The following is a 15,992-nucleotide window of genomic DNA, read 5'->3' as shown; positions in this document are numbered from 1 at the left end:
TCATGCGTTTGTGAATATGTTTATTTCTTTTGGCATTTGATTACATTTTATGAAAGTAATGCATGAGGAGTCTGTGCCCTTTGTATGTGTTTTTACACCCCCCCCCCTTATACATACCTGAGCCCCTTCTCGATCCAGCGATGTGTATGAGAGCAGCGGCTCTCCCATGTCTCTGTCTTCTCATTGGCACAGCAGAAAAAAAGAATAAATACACTATTTTTTCCAGGAAAAATATGTGCATGTATTATTTTTTATAAAAAGGTGAACTTATCTTTTAACCTCCCTAGCGGTCTGATTATGTCAGTATTTCTGTGCTCAAAGCGGTACATTTTTTTGCATGGAAATATGTAGTTTTTTTATTGTAGGCCTGCAATTTTTAGGAATAACTCACTGAAATCTGTCAGAACAAGAGTCTAGTAAACATCCCGGGTATGTTAAAATTTGAAACACGAAATCATAAATTATAATTTAATAAATAACCATAAAAAATAATAATATAATATTCAATTTAATTCAATAATATAATCAAACCAAAAACATTGAAATTTGAAATATAGCGCCAAGTTCGCACATCACTGAGCAAAGTCGCAAAATCTTTTCAGTGTCTGATGATGAATTTCCCCCACGAATCATTATCACTCAATTCTGCAAGTGATTCTAATTTACTATCGCTGTTCTCTAGCTGGTCTAGAGTCTTTTGACCTAAAGGGACGCTTTTTGGACGCCATGGACGTTTCTCAGTTTCCAAGCAGAAAGAACAGTAAAAATGCAGGCAGGGCGCAGGACAAAGCACTCGGGACAAAATGTATGTGAAATGCTTTGATACAGTAATGTTATACTATGTAATTTTAGTGTATTTAGTGAATGTCACTTTTTCACATTTTTAAATTTCCCGCCAGATCCGTCCCCCGTACATCCTGACGTCACAGGGAACGGAACCCGGAAGACAGATGCCGGCATCGGCCAGAGGACATTGCCGGGGACACTGCAGGAGGGACATCGCGGGAGTGCAGGACAAGGTAAGAGAAGAAAAGATCCCGGAGCAACGCTGCAGGGTATTCCCAAGTGTAGCTGGGGGTAACCGCTTGTGGTGCTGAAACTTTACCCCGAGCTACACTCAGGAATACCGCCAGGGAGGTTAAACATCCCTAATTATAAAGGCATTGAGATTTTTTTTTTCAGCTGTAAAAGCACCTCTATGTATGTCTATGTGGCCATGCAGACATAGGCATTTACAGGTGTATTAGAAGGGAAGCGTTTACAGACTGAAAAAAAGAAAAAAAACCCATCACCAGCAGATTCAGGAGAAGAGCTTAGGAGTAGAACAAAAGTCTACACACATCTAAACACTACATGCAAAAAGTGTATGTGCATTTATGCATTCCAATGGCCAGAATAAATAAATATTCTAGCCAATAGAATGCATTAACGTTCAAATGCTAGACGCACCTAAATGCATGTGCAATACATGGCTTTTACCGCACTTTAAGCAGCATTTTTCTGCCAAGAGTTCTGGTACTTAGAGAGGTTAACAGATGCCCTGCGTGCGTGAGGCCTGTCAGTGACAGCTTCCCGGCAGGATAGCTCAGATGAGTGTAGATTATGATCCGAACACGACTGAGCTCATCCCTAGGAACATTAGTTCACATGAGCAGACTGTGGAACATCACAGGGCACATCCTGATCTTGCATGGCTCCATGCTGGGATTCCAGCTTTCATCTGTCTAGTACAATCAGAAAGAATAAATGTTGACTGTCTGTTCTGGGTTCCTGAGACTTTACCGTATGAAATGCAGGCTGAGAATGGTGAACAGCATTCTGCAGAAAATCAACTTACATAAAAAACGCCACTGTAGAGAATACACCACAGGTGTGAAAAGCGTGGTTCAAGACATCCTGTGTGGGGTACACCACTGCTGCATCTATCATGATCCACCAGCCTGAAAAAAACTGAAACAAAATATATTTAGGTAAAATCCAAAAAAACAAAATATATTATTTAGGTAAAATCCAAAAAATCTAAAATCCAAATAGTAAAATATTTAGGTAAAATCCAAGGCATTTATCATTAAGACTTTTTGCCAGAGGGAAACAAACAAAAAATAACTGCTGGCAAGCTTGCATGTCATGCTAGTGTTGAAGTAGAGCAGGCGCAGTAAAGATGGAGCTCATCCACGCTCGCTTCAGTGCACCCACTTTTATTTTAACAACTTAATATATGAAAATGAAAAGTGGATTTAAAGTCATCAGTGCTTTCAAGATTTAACAGAAATGATATTTTGACCAAAATTATGAAGTCTGCAATCACAACAAAAGTAGACTGTTTTGAGCAGGACCCTACACTAATACTAACTGCACTACCTTTTCAAGGAGACAAACCAATCCAGCAAAGAGACATCCCAGTATATTCAGCAAAGAGATATCCCCAAATATTCATTCATTCAGTGACTCCTCATCACTGGACCCCTCACCTGTGGAGCAGCCGTGCACCCCAAGCGTGTACACCAGGGTTTTTGGAATTAAAAAGTTCCTTTCACAGCCCCCTTGCTTGCACCCCATCCCCTTCACCCCCCCCTTCCTTGCACTTTAGCCCCCTTTGCAGCCGCCCTTGCTTGCACCCCAGTCCCCTTCACAGCCCCACTGCTTGCACTCCAGTTCCCTTCACAGCCCCCCTTCCTTGCACTCCAGCCCCCTTCACAGCCGCCCTTGCACCCCAGACCCCTTCACAGCCCCCCTTCTTTGCACCCCAGTTTCCTTTACAGCCTCCCTTCTTTGCACCCCAGTTTCCTTCATAGCCCCCCTTACTTGCACCCCAGTTTCCTTCACAGCCCCCCTTCTTTGCACCCCAGTTTCCTTCACAGACCCCCTTACTTGCACCCCAGTTTCCTTCACAGCCCCCCTTCCTTGCACCCCAGTCTCCTACACAGACCCTTTTCCTTGCAACCCAGTCCTCTAACCTTACTAATTCTACCTTACACAGTGGGTAGAAATTAGTAGGCAGAAGGAACGGTATGTCCGGACAGAGGGCGAGAGCTAGCCAACTTTCCATGGTGGTGATTAGTTGCCAGGACCTCCCCGCAACCAATCGCCTGCCTACTAACTTGAAAAGCTCAGCAGCTCCCACTCTCTGTCTGGACATCCTTCTACCTACTACCATCCACACACTGTGTAAGGATGAAGGCGGAGGTGGTGGTGGCAGCGGCGGCAGCAGAGGTGGGGGCAGTGGAGGAGGAGGATACCATCCAGGCTGCTAAGTGATGGAGCCACGGTCCACATAGGATTGTCATTCATGTCATTGACTGCGGTAGGCCAATCAGGGCAGCCATCAGAAAATTTCCATCGGATTAGCAGTGAAGTCCAATACAGGAGCCTTTCATGGGGCCCCCGGGCAGTGCCGGAATGTCAGCCCACCCCTGGGCCCGGGCCCCCTACATTAGTATGGGCTGTCCCCCTCTGATGGCAGCCCTGCTCCCCATAGAAGGCCCAATCTCAAAAACATTTTCATAAAACTTAATTAATCTGATGTGCACACTGGAAGCACCAAATGGGACCTCCTGACTCTGATGCATTTCGCTCTTAACTGCAGAGATGACATGTCAGAGGCAGGAAGTCCCAGGTGGTACTTCCAGTGTACACATCCAGAACAATGTTTTATAAAAATGCTGAAATCAGTGTGGCCAATTTGTGGCAATAAGACATTTTTTGGCAGTTAAGGTTTCTTTTTTGCATATGTGGCACCAAGCACAGCAATTTAAAGCAAACATATGCCCACCTCCAGGACTTCTCCAGAACCTCTCTCATCCTCTGGAACTCTCTATCCTTATCTGTTTGGTCATCTCCTACCCTGTCTGTCTTTAGGCATTCCCTGAAATTTCCCTTATTCAGGAAAGCTTATCCCGTCTTCACCTAAAAACTGTACTTCAACTACCTCCATCTGCCCACCCCCCAACCTTTTGTACCACCTCCTTTGTAGATTGTAAGCTCCATGAACAGGACCCTCCTAATTCTTCTGTACTGAACTGTACTGAAACTGTACTGTTTCCCTTTATATTATAAAGTGCTGTGCAAACTGTTGCATTATGTAAATTCTGTATAATACTTTTTTTGCACAACAGTTATATCAAAACAATTTCAGTTGTATATTTAAAAGAACAAAAGGAAGCAAATATTAAATAGTTGTTTTTAGGTTTAGATACCTTTAATCCCTTTATGACCCACATATGTGCAGTGGCAAAAGAACGAGATTAAACGATCACACACCTCACATATACATCATCTGCCCAGTGCTGCATATGTGTTGACAGCTCACTCATTGTGTGCTCTAAGCACAAAGACCAAGTTGTCGCAGACCGCTCTTGGTCCAGGCTACAGACTGGTAGCTGGAAGGACCAGTTTCCGATCATGTGACCACTGTGACAGTGGTCATATGATCGCCAGTTCTTCTGGCCCGCTGGGTATTCTGAACTGCCAGGGTGGATGGGAAGGGGTTAAAGGACATCTGTGCCTTTAGAACATCTATTTCTAAGCTAACCTACACTATCTCTCCTCAGCTGCTTACTTACCTTAGCCAACTTCGGTGTTTAAACCCGTATGGCAAAAATCTCTTTGGCATTGGGTCTCTATTGACTTGAATGGGATAATACAATGAAAAGCTCCAGTCTATATATACAGCCATACTCAAGTCAATAGGGACCTAAGGCACAGACATGGGTAGCAGAGAAGAAAACTTCTTAAGGGGGCTCTCAACACCACTGTAGAATTAAAGTGGTTGTAATTCCTTACCTATACACAGAGAAGTGGCTGGCCTCAGGTGATACACAGGGATGAAACAAATCCTCTCACATAAGTTGTACTTGTCTATATGCAGTCTTTTCTTCTCTACAACCATGCTGAATTCATAAAGTTTGTCTGAGAGTTCAGAAAAAAGGAGGCGGAAAGCTGAAATCACACACTGCAGAGTACAGAGAGCTGATTGGAGAGAACAGACACACCCCACTCCACACAGCACAGGAACAGAGCTGTGGCTGTCAATCAGATGGAGGTTCCTCCCCTGTCACCATTTTTCTCTTGGTGTCAGGAAAACTTGTCAGAAGTAACTCACACAGACAGCAGAGAAATGAGGGAGCAGGCAGAAATGACACTTAGTGCTCTTAATTGAGGCAAGCATACAGTATAGAGGGATATGCTTTGTTCAGATTTCATGTCTGAGGTTTACAACCACTTTAAGGTAAGTACGCAGCTGGTGGTTGAGGGGAGGGATGAGTTTAGGTTATAAAGTTCTACCTGTCATTTCTTTGCCCCCAGACCATGTACTAGTTTGGAGCTGTAAATTAACTACAGTTGTGTTCAAAATAATAGCAGTCAGACATCACTAACCTGATCAATCACTGTTTTTGGTAGAAATGATATTTCTACACGGCAAATAATTTACTAGCAGGTGTAGTAGAGTAATAGAAATCCAACAGACCCAACAGTCATGACATGCATGCTGCTGATTCTGTGTAATTGAGTCACTAATTGAAAGGGGCATGTTCAAAATAATAGCAGTGTGGAGTTCTATTAGTGAGGTCATTCAATCTTTGAAAAATAGGTGGCAATTGTTGCCCTTATTTAAGGAAGGAAGGCAGCAAATGTTGTACATGCTGGTTACAGTACATTTCTCTCTGAAATTCTGAGGAAAATGGGTCGTTCCAGACATTGTTCAGAAGAACAGCGTACCTTGATTAAAAAGTTGATTGGAGAGGGGAAACATATAAAGAAGTGCAGAAAATGATCGGCTGCTCAGCTAAAATGATCGCAAATGCTTTACAAGATTGACGTTATGGAGTGGCCAGCCCAATCCCCGGATCTTAATCCAATAGAAAACTTGTGGGGTGACATCAAAAATGCAGTTTCTCAGGCAAAACCAAGAAATAGAGAAGAACTGTGGAATGTAGTCCAATCATCCTGGGCTGGAATACCTGTTCACAGGTGCCAGAAGTTGGGTGACTCCATGCAACACAGATGTACAGCAGTTCTCAGAAACAGTGATTATACAACTAAATATTCATTAAGTGATTCAAAGGAAAGCAAAATCTTCAAACATTTTCCAGTTTATATAGTGAATGTTTGAGTTTGTAAAGAAGAATACAAACTGCAATTTTTTTGAACAGTCTAATATTCAGTTTTCTTCAATTGTTTTAGAGGAACAACACAAATTTGATATATTTTTCTTCATGTTTTGATTTGGAATAGAATGTGTAGTGTTCCCAATGCATTTGTGTGGATGGAAATAAAAGCTATTAGAAGGATTTTAAACTTTATTCACTTTTTTCAACACACTGCTATTATTTTGAACACAACTGTATGTTGCTAGCTGCAGCCCAAAAGACAAGAGAACAGCAGCTTTCATCAGTTGTTTCTCATGGAGGTATTTTTCCCAGCTGAAGATTCCCTTTAAGAGAGGTATTTTCATTCATTGAAACATTATTAAATCCCTTTCATTTTTCTAAAGAGAAAACAGCAGAACCATCTGTGCCCAGAAAAGACATTCGTAACAGGAAACACCACAAAGTGAATTACAAATGCATTGGACGTTCTGTAAAAGAACTGGCTTGGCTTGATTTTTGAATTTTGGCAGTTGCAGGTACATTAGTCATTCACACAAAGAAAGAATTTATACCTTCGGTAGGAAAGTAAAAGTGGTTGGAGTTCCTGAGAAAGATTGCAACTTTCTAATTGAAAATCCTCTTTAACGTCAACCTGCCCTTTGCTCATGTAGAGTCACGCAGCAGGTTCACACAACTGCCAACTTACCCAGCTGCATATACTCACCTTCCTCTCACTCCCCCAACACTTCTTTAACTGTCTAGAGCAGCCTTTCTCAACCAGGGTGCCTAGGCATCCTGGGGTGCCTTGAGGTTTCTTCAGGGGTGCCTTGTCAAAATGTCTAAAAACTGTCCAAAACTTGTATACAAGCCAGTGGGTGGATCAAGCCTGCCTTTTAGTTACACAAAGTCACAGGTTTTCATTGTGCACCATTACAACCTTCTAGCCACCGGCGTCCTGACAACCAATGACATCATCAGTTGATAAAGAGGATGTCAGCTGCCTGCACAGCATCCTAGTTTTACCCTCCTCTGGCTCTCTCCATCAGTGCTGGGGCCACATTAGCTCATTGATGGAGAAAAACTGAGGGAGAAGAGAAACATTGGAATACTAGTCAGTACCAGTGTGAAAAAGTGTATTTGCTTTGGAAGAATAAATCACCTCTAACGTTGGGTGTCCTACATGTGTGGATGTTGCTGGATTGTATAAAACTATTAGAATAGTTTTTCACATTTTAGAATGGGGTGCCTCAAGACTCTCCATAACTTTTAAGGGTGCCTCAAGACTGTCCATAATTTTTAAGGGTGCCTTGACTGAAAGAAGGTTGAGAAACACTGCTCTAGAGGCTCGGTGCCCAACCTGTGGCCCTTTAATAAGTGGAAGCATTGATTTGCAAAAGGACTGCAATGGCAGCGATCTTTATCAGTCTCTTGTAACATATTCCCAAGATTGCCTTAAATCTTTTCATTAGCCAACAGACAGTAGCCAGCTGGGCCACACAGCATCACCGGTTGTTACAGTGTGAGCAGCCGCCTGTACCATAAAGAGCTATGGCTCTGTGCCTCCTAGCCACCAAGGACACTGTGCAACCCAGATATCAGTGTCCTAGCAACCAATGAAAAGACAGAGGGGATGGAACAGGGGAACCAGCACCCTCTCTCCCACTTGCATAGTGACAGCGCATGTCTTGGGCAAGCGCATGGAGCCAAAGACAAATTCCGTCAATCAAGACTATTTATTTCTTTGTCTCCCTGCTAACTGCATTTGTGGAAAGTGGTGGGAGTAGAGGGGCACTGGGAGTAACGGGACACGCTGATGACCACATTAGCTCAACTTGGAGACAATATAGAAAGACATGCATACTGCACTTTGTTCCCAGGGGGTCAGGAGCAACCAAAATAAAAGCAAGAATTCTTTTTTTTTTAGCCCTGCATACTTGGCCCCAGACTTTAACTCTCTAGGAAGGGATTCCAGTATCAGGATGACATCCCTGGTGCCTTGACTGGATTCTCTCCTTTCCAAAGGACAGTACAAAAACAGAGAGCGCCCCCTTATGCACAGTAACTGCTTTCAGGGCTGGGACATGTAAAGAAAATGCATCACTTACCAAAACACCAGCTACGACAGAGGCTATGGTGTTCCTCTTCTCCCCCCAGTCAATGCATTCGCACTGCGGCCATCGGAAATTATCCAGGAAGCCAGCCATTTTCACCAGAGGATTGTCAGTGGCTCGTTCATTAACTGTGTAAGTAAAACAATTGTCAGCCAAGAGGGATACACCAGAATAAAGCAGAACAAAGCGCCAAACAGTCACTACAAGGAACAGATGAGCACTACAATTGATAAAATGGATCATGTACAGAATAAAGTGTTATCTGAACACTAGAGCTTTCCATTGGTGTACTATTTAGTAATAATAAAATAATAATATAATATAAAATATAAAACATAAATATTATAAAATATACCCGTAAGTTACAGGATATTTCCTAATAAATGTTGTTGGTGATATACACTGCACAAAAAACAAATTAAAGGAACACTTTTTAATTGGAGTCTAGCATCAAGTCAATTAACTCCTGGGATATTGATCTGGTCAGTGAAGTAGCAGAGGAGGTTGTTAATCAGTTTCAGCTGCTTTGGTGTTAATGAAATTAACAACAGGTGCACTAGATGGGAAACAATCAGACAACCCCCAAAACAGGAATGGTTTCACAAGTGGAGGCCACTGACATTTTTTCCCTACTCATCTTTCCTGACTGTTTTTCACTAGTTTTGCATTTGGCTAGGGTCAGTGTCACTATTGGTAGCATGAGGTGATACCTGGACCCTACAGAGGTTACACAGGCAGTCCAACTCCTCCAGGATGGCATATCAATAGGTGCCATTGCCAGAAGGTTTACCTTGTCTCCCAGCACAGTCTCAAGAGCATGGAGGAGATTCCTGGAGACAGGCAGTTACTCTAGGAGAGCTGGACAGGGCCATAGAAGGTCCTTAACCCAACAGCAGGACCGGTATCTGCTCCTTTGTACAAGGAGGAACAGGATGAGCTCTATCCAAAGAACAGAGGTATACTGCTCAGGCAAACAATCCAGATCAATTCATGACAGGTGCAGGCTCTGGCTCGCCACCACACAATGCAACAGGAAGAAGTGTTAACCGCACACCGGAGGAATGATGGATATAGTGTATGTTTATTGATCCATAGGACACACAAAACACCAGAACATGAATACAAGACTTTTCAATGAGTTTCACACGATCTCATACTTAACCGCTAGCCTACAGGGCACTTATACCCCCTTCCTGTCCAGGCCAATTTCCAGCTTTCAGCGCTATCACACCTTGAATGGCAATTGCGCGGTCATGCAACACTGTACCCATATGAAATTTTTATCATTTTTTTGAGACAGATAGAGCTTTCTTTTGGTGGTATTTAATCACCTTTGGGATTTTTATTTTTTCTTAAACAAACCAAAAACCACTGAAAATTTTGAACAAAAAAAATGTTTTTTTCTTAGTTTTTGTTATACAATTTTGTAAATAAGTGATTTTTCTCCTTCACTGATGTGCGCTAATGAGGCTACAGTGATGGGCACTGATGGGCACTGAGGCGTCACTGGTAGGTTGCACTGATGGGCATTGACAGGCATCACTGATGGGCACTGAAAGGCAGCACTGATACATGACACTGATATATGGCACTGTTAGGCGGCACTGACTGGCACTGTTAGGCGGCACTGACTGGCAGCACTGATAGGTGGCACTGATTGGCATTGATAGGTGGCACTGACTGGCACTGATGGGTGACATTGAAAGGCAGCTCAGATGGGCACTGATATGTGGCATTTATGTGCACTGGTATGCACTGATATGTGGCATTGATGTGGCACTGATGGGCACTGACACGTGGCACTGATGAGCACTGACTGCTGGCACTGATGGACACTGACAGGTGGCACTTCTGGGGCCACACTGATCATCAGGGCATACTGGTCATCAGTGCCCTGATGATCAGTGTACATGTCCCCTCCGCGGAAAGCCGATTACTGGCTCTCCTCACGAGCTGTCAGCGTGACAGGACCTGTATTCATGTCCTGGTGTTTTGTGTGTCCTATGGATCAATAAACATACACTATATTCATCATTACTCCGGTGTGCGGCTGACACTTCTTCCTGTAACAGGATGAGCTCTGCCAGAGCCCTACAAAATGACCTCCAGCAGGCCACTGGTGTGAATGTCTCTGACCAAACAATCAGAAACAGACATCATGAGGGTGGCCTGAGGTCCTCTAGTGGGCCCTGTGCTCACTGCCTGGCACCATAGAGCTTGGCTGGCATTTGCCATTGAACCCCAGAATTGGCAGGTCCACCACTGGCGCCCTGTGCTTTTCACAGATGAGAGCAGGTTCACCCTGAGCACATGTGACAGACATGAAAGGGTCTGGAGAAGTCAGGGAGAACATTATGCTGTCTGTAACATCGTTCAGCATGACAGTTTTGGTGGTGGGTCAGTGATGGTCTGGGGAGGCCTATCCATGGAAGGACGCACAGACCTCTACAGGCTAGACAATGGCACCCTGACTGCCATTAGGTATTGTGATGAAATCCTTGGACCCATTGTCAGAGCCTACACTGGTGCAGTGGATCCTGGGTTCCTTCTGGTGCACGACAATGCCCGGCCTCATGTGGTGAGAGTATGCAGGCAGTTCCTGGAGGATGAAGGAATTGATACCATTGAATGGCCCCCACGTTAGCCTGACCTAAATCCGATAGAACACCTCTGTGATAGCATGTTTCGGTCCATCCGATGCCGCCAGGTTGCTCCTCAGACTGTCCAGGAGCTCAGTGATGCCCTGGTCCAGATCTGGGAGGAAATACCCCAGGACACTATCCATCGTCTCATTAGGAGCATGCCCCCACATTGTCAGGCATACATACAAGCATGTGGGGGCCATACAAACTACTGAGGACCATTCTGAGTTGCTACAATGAAATTTCAGTAAAATAGACTAGCCTGCTGCATCATTTTTTCACTTTGATTTTCGGGGTCTCTTTGAATTCAGTCCTCTGTAGGTTGATCATTTTAATTTCCATCAAACAATGGGGTATCCTTACGTTCCTAACACATTACCCCGTCCATATCAGTATAGATACCCAGCATGAGATTTTTCCTCATTGAGATCTGATGTGTTTTGTAAGGGCTTCTTTTATTTTTTTTGTGCAGTGTAAATAGTTAATACTTCTTTCACATTTTCTGCGGTAAGGTAACAGAGTGCTACTAAGCTGTGCAACTCCATCATCCCAACTCCCCTCTAAATGACATCCCTGCTTCTTTGTGTCTCTGCTACCTCCACCATAAGGCTTATATAACAGGCATGTCTAGAACCCAGGGCAAGGATGCAGAATATGCGCCCCCTCCCCAATTGCTAATGCATGACATGGGTATATCACTCTGTGCCCATTCTCTGCTCTCTTGTTCTGGGTGCCCATGGCTGGCATGGCGTGAGCATTACACACGCATAGTCAATTGATTGCTTTCTAGCAGCTAGAACGTAGTTGCACATGCACAGGGAGTCTTTTGTGTCAGCCATGGGCAGATTGGGTGGAGAGTAGGCATGTTGGAGTACAGCGTGACAGCAGTAGCTGGAAGAGTAGACATGACACCATGGTCCACTGGTTGCCAACCACTGGCCTGCATGGTATGATAAATGGGGCACCCCCTTCCCTTATCAGAGAGCCCTGGGCGGCTTCTCCTCCTGCCCACCCCTTGGTTTCAGGGATCATTTAAAGATGGATATTTGGACAGATTGGGGTAGGGAGTATCATAGGATGGGAGAAGCTCTGGAAAAGTCCTGGAGGTGAGCATGGAAGAAGGTGACAAGGGCTCCGTGCCAATCACATGCGCTCTCCAAAGACAAACAAAACTCTCTAGCCAAACACACCAAACTGAGCATGTGCAGCTTGCCCCCAAGGCTCTGTTCTATCAGCCGATGGATTGGGGACAGTAGAAGAAGGGGAGGGTCAGGGAAGACAGGATCAAACAGCCTTTTTACACAACCCCTTAGGTTCCGCAGTGAGTATAACAAGCATTATTTACTACATATACAGACTAAGTTTACTGCTGTGGGCTTAGTAACACTTTAATGTTATTTAAAAACTGGATTTCAATCAACAGCTTTAAAAACAAAAAATACCTGGTGATCCTACCATGAAAGTCCTTCTTTGGGCACTTCCTGTTCTGGGGGTGACAACCATATCCCAACTGTACGTCTGTGTTGTCACCCTGGCCCGTGCCCTCCAGGTGGGGACTACAAGTGCAGACACATGTCATGGCCCACCGTTGTCACCACCAGGGAGCCAATCCGGACCAAGACATGGACTGGGAGACAGGAAGTGGCTGAAAGAAGCTGGAGGAGATCAGCAGTGACATTTCAATGGATAAAAGTGAATTTGATTTTGGGGAAGTGACCTGTGAGCTGTCATACAGTTAGTGCCATTCAGATCTACTTCCCCTGAACAGATACAATGTTACAGATTGGAATGAAGGATATGTATACATATTACATACATCACATCAGCAGCCAGCCCACCCCACTCTGCACCCAGCCAGGCATGCTGACACTTCTAGTTCCCCTCCAGGTCACATGACCCTGGCCTGGCAGGGAACACACAGGACATGGGGTATCAGGGTGCCCAGCAACACTCAGGCCACGCCCAGTCCTGAACGAGTCCCTCACTTACCCTCTGCAGTTCGCTTTGGCAGAATTTCTCCAATACAATCCCATACGTCACGGCGTCCGGGGGCGTGTTCCTCCTCCTCCAATCGCCCGCTGCGCACCGCCCAATCAGGAGAACATCGGCGGCCATATTGTGGATGGCAACGTGCCAGCCACCGGAAGAAGCACTGCTCCTTTTTTTTTGTTTCAACAAAACTTTATTAACCAAAGACGTGGTATTCGGTTTTAGTGTATGTGACATATTTCCTGTCTGACTATTCTCGATGAGAGCTGACAGTCTTTTATAGTTACATTTTAGCTGACAGTTTCATCAGTGGGGACAGAGAAAAAGATGTTTGGAAGGAACTTCCCCTCAGAGTTGATTTTGTGCACATGGAAAGGGTTAGAATGCTTGTTTTAGGCCAAAGTTTACAGAAAACCCCCAAAACATTGTATTTTTTTCTGAAGGCAGGAACCCCGGAGAATAAAATGATGGCAGTTTTTTTTCCTGTCACACAATATTAGTGCAAACGTTTAAAGTGCAAACTTTCAGTAAAACAATTTATTTTAGGACACACAAATATAATACAGTGCCTTGAAAAAGTATTCATACCCCTTGAAATGTTCCTCATTTTGTCATGTGACAACCAAAAATGTAAATGTATTTTATTGGGACTTTATGTGATAGACCAACACAAAGTGGCACATAATTGTGAAGTGGAAGGAAAATGAGAAATGGTTTTCAAAATTTTTTACAAATAAATATCTGAAAAGTGTCTCGTGCATTTGTATTCAGCCCCCTTTACTCTAATACCCCTAACTAAAATCTAGTGGAACCAATTTCCTTCAGAAGACACCTAATTAATAAATAGAGTCCACCTGTGTGTAATTTAATCTCAGTATAAATACAGCTGTTCTGAGAAACCCTCAGAGGTTTGTTAGAGAACATTAGTGAATAAACAGCATCATGAAGGCCAAGGAACAGACCAAACAGGTCAGGGATGAAGGTTAAAGCAGGATCAGGTTATAAAACAATATCCTAAGCTTTGAACATCTCATGGAGCACTGTTCAATCCATCATCCGAAAAGGGAAAGTGTATGGCACAACTGCAAACCTACCGAGACATGGCCGTCCACCTAAACTGACAGGCCGGGCAAGGAGAGCATTCATCAGAGAAGCAGCCAAGAGGCCCATGGTAACTCTGGAGGAGTTGCAGAGATCCACAGCTCAGGGGGGAGAATCTGTCCACAGGACAACTATTAGTCATGCACTCCACAAATCTGGCCTTTATGGAAGAGTGGCAAGAAGAAAGCCATTGTTGAAAGAAATCCATAAGAAGTCCCATTTGTAGTTTGTGAGAAGCCATGTGGGGGACACAGTAAACATGTGGAAGAAGGGGCTCTGGTCAGATGAGACCAAAATGTAACTTTTTGGCCTAAAAGCAAAATGCTATGTGTGACTGAAAACTAACACTGCACATCATCAAACAAAAAAGAAAAAGCCACCTAACATGACACATATACCTGTGTCATGTTCATATATCCGTCTCACTTATAATAAGTGTGGATTTATAAACCCAAGATACTTTTCTTTTCGAAGGAGAACTTTATCAAAGTCACCTCGTCTAGCAGAAATATTTAACAGGAAAATTCCCTTAACTTTCAGACCTTCAATTCTTCCCCCATGTACCTCCTTAAAATGTTGAGCTAGTGGGGTTTCCCTCTCTTTTTCATTTCTATATTTGTTCTCATTTTTAATATCTCTCAGATGTTCACCTATCCTAGTTCTAAGGGTTCTTTTTGTTTTCCCTATGTACTTCTTTTTACATGGGCATTCTATCATATAGATTACCTTATTACTAGAACAGTTAATATTCTTTATCAAGACCTGATCTTACTTCAAGTGAGGTGGAGTCTCCTTGATCTGGCGTATGGTAATATATATATATATTTTTTACCCTTATTTAGTTTCATTCAGGTATGCTGCTTGATATTCACATTTTATATTTATACATCTTTAGAATCACTTGCTATTGTGGATTCACTTCCATCTGGGGTGGCTACCCAGGAAGGTCACATATCCATCCTTTCATGATGGTCAAGCTCATGAGAAGGTAATGGAACAATCAATGTACCTATTAATGTGGTTATTTTGTTACTGCACATGATAAGTGCACATATCCTGTTCATGTTTCCTCTACTATGATCTCCTTTTTGGTTTTCCATTTTAGGAAGTCATTCCCTCTATTGTGGTGGTTACCAAAAATATTTTTTTGAAGAATGATCTCCCTATTCAGATATCGTGTGGAAAACATGGAAATATCTGATCATGTAGTTAGGAACTTCATTGCCTTATGTGGATTCCTGATTGCCGAATAATAACTAGACTTGGAGACGCCGAATGTTTTTAATTTTGTGATTTTATTATGACTTGTTCACCATGTCTATGTCTAACCTCTTTATGATCCATGAGATCAAATAAAGTTTTTTTGTAATTATTAACAAATGCTGTTACATTACTCCGCTTGGATTTTCAAATAACCACTCTGTGTGAGCAGTATTGCACCTGTCATACTGCTATTTTTTATGCTAACACTGCACATCACCCTGAACACACCATCCTCACCGTGAAACATGGTGGTGGCAGCATCATGTTGTGGGGATACTTCTCTTCAGTAGGGACAAAAAAGCTGGTCAGAGTTGGTGGGAAGGTGGATGGAGCCAAATGCAGGGCAATCTTAGAAGAAAACCTGTTAGGCTTCATGTACACGAGCAGCTTCTAAACTCGAGTTTAGGAGCTGTTAGCATTTTTTTGTTCCTAAATTCAGCTCCTAAATTCAACTCCATAAAAGCCTAGTGTCCATGTACACACTGGCTTTTAGCAGAGTTTAGGAGCTTCCGCATTTAGGTGAGTTTAAACCTCACTCTCCTGAACGCGGAAGAATTGCATTCAGGATAGGAACGTTTTAACCACCGACCGCGGGAAAACGCAAAATGCGGCAAAAATGCGATACCGCGATTTGCGTTTTCCCACGGCCAGCGGTCAGGGTAGGCTCATGTGCATGAAGCCTTAGAGTCTGCAAAAGACTTGAGACTGGGGCAGAGGTTCACCTTCCAGCAGGAAAACGACCCTAAACATCCAGCCAGAGCTACAATTGAATGGTTTACATCAGGGGTCTCAAACCT

General features: G+C 43.5%; 1 protein-coding gene across 1 annotated transcript in view; it reads right to left on the bottom strand.

Moving 5' to 3' along the window:
• The window catches only part of TMEM50B (transmembrane protein 50B), a 37,261-nt gene extending 24,291 nt beyond the window's left edge, over positions 1–12,970 (bottom strand). The window contains exons 1-3 of the mRNA XM_089677967.1: positions 12,832–12,970; positions 8,195–8,328; positions 1,838–1,950 (exon numbers count right to left, since the gene is read on the bottom strand). Of these exons, the coding sequence (XP_089534093.1) occupies positions 1,838–1,950; positions 8,195–8,293 (212 nt within the window). The 5' untranslated portion in view covers positions 8,294–8,328; positions 12,832–12,970. The remainder of the gene's footprint in view (positions 1–1,837; positions 1,951–8,194; positions 8,329–12,831) is intronic.
• Positions 12,971–15,992: the final 3,022 nt, after the last annotated feature.

This window comes from Staurois parvus, unplaced genomic scaffold (assembly GCF_062004578.1).
Source record: "Staurois parvus isolate SC_StPar_1 unplaced genomic scaffold, SC_StPar_1.0 ptg000195l, whole genome shotgun sequence".
Lineage (NCBI taxonomy): Eukaryota > Metazoa > Chordata > Amphibia > Anura > Ranidae > Staurois > Staurois parvus.
The sequence above is the reverse complement of the archived record's forward strand: the minus strand, read 5'-3'. Positions and strand labels throughout refer to the sequence as shown.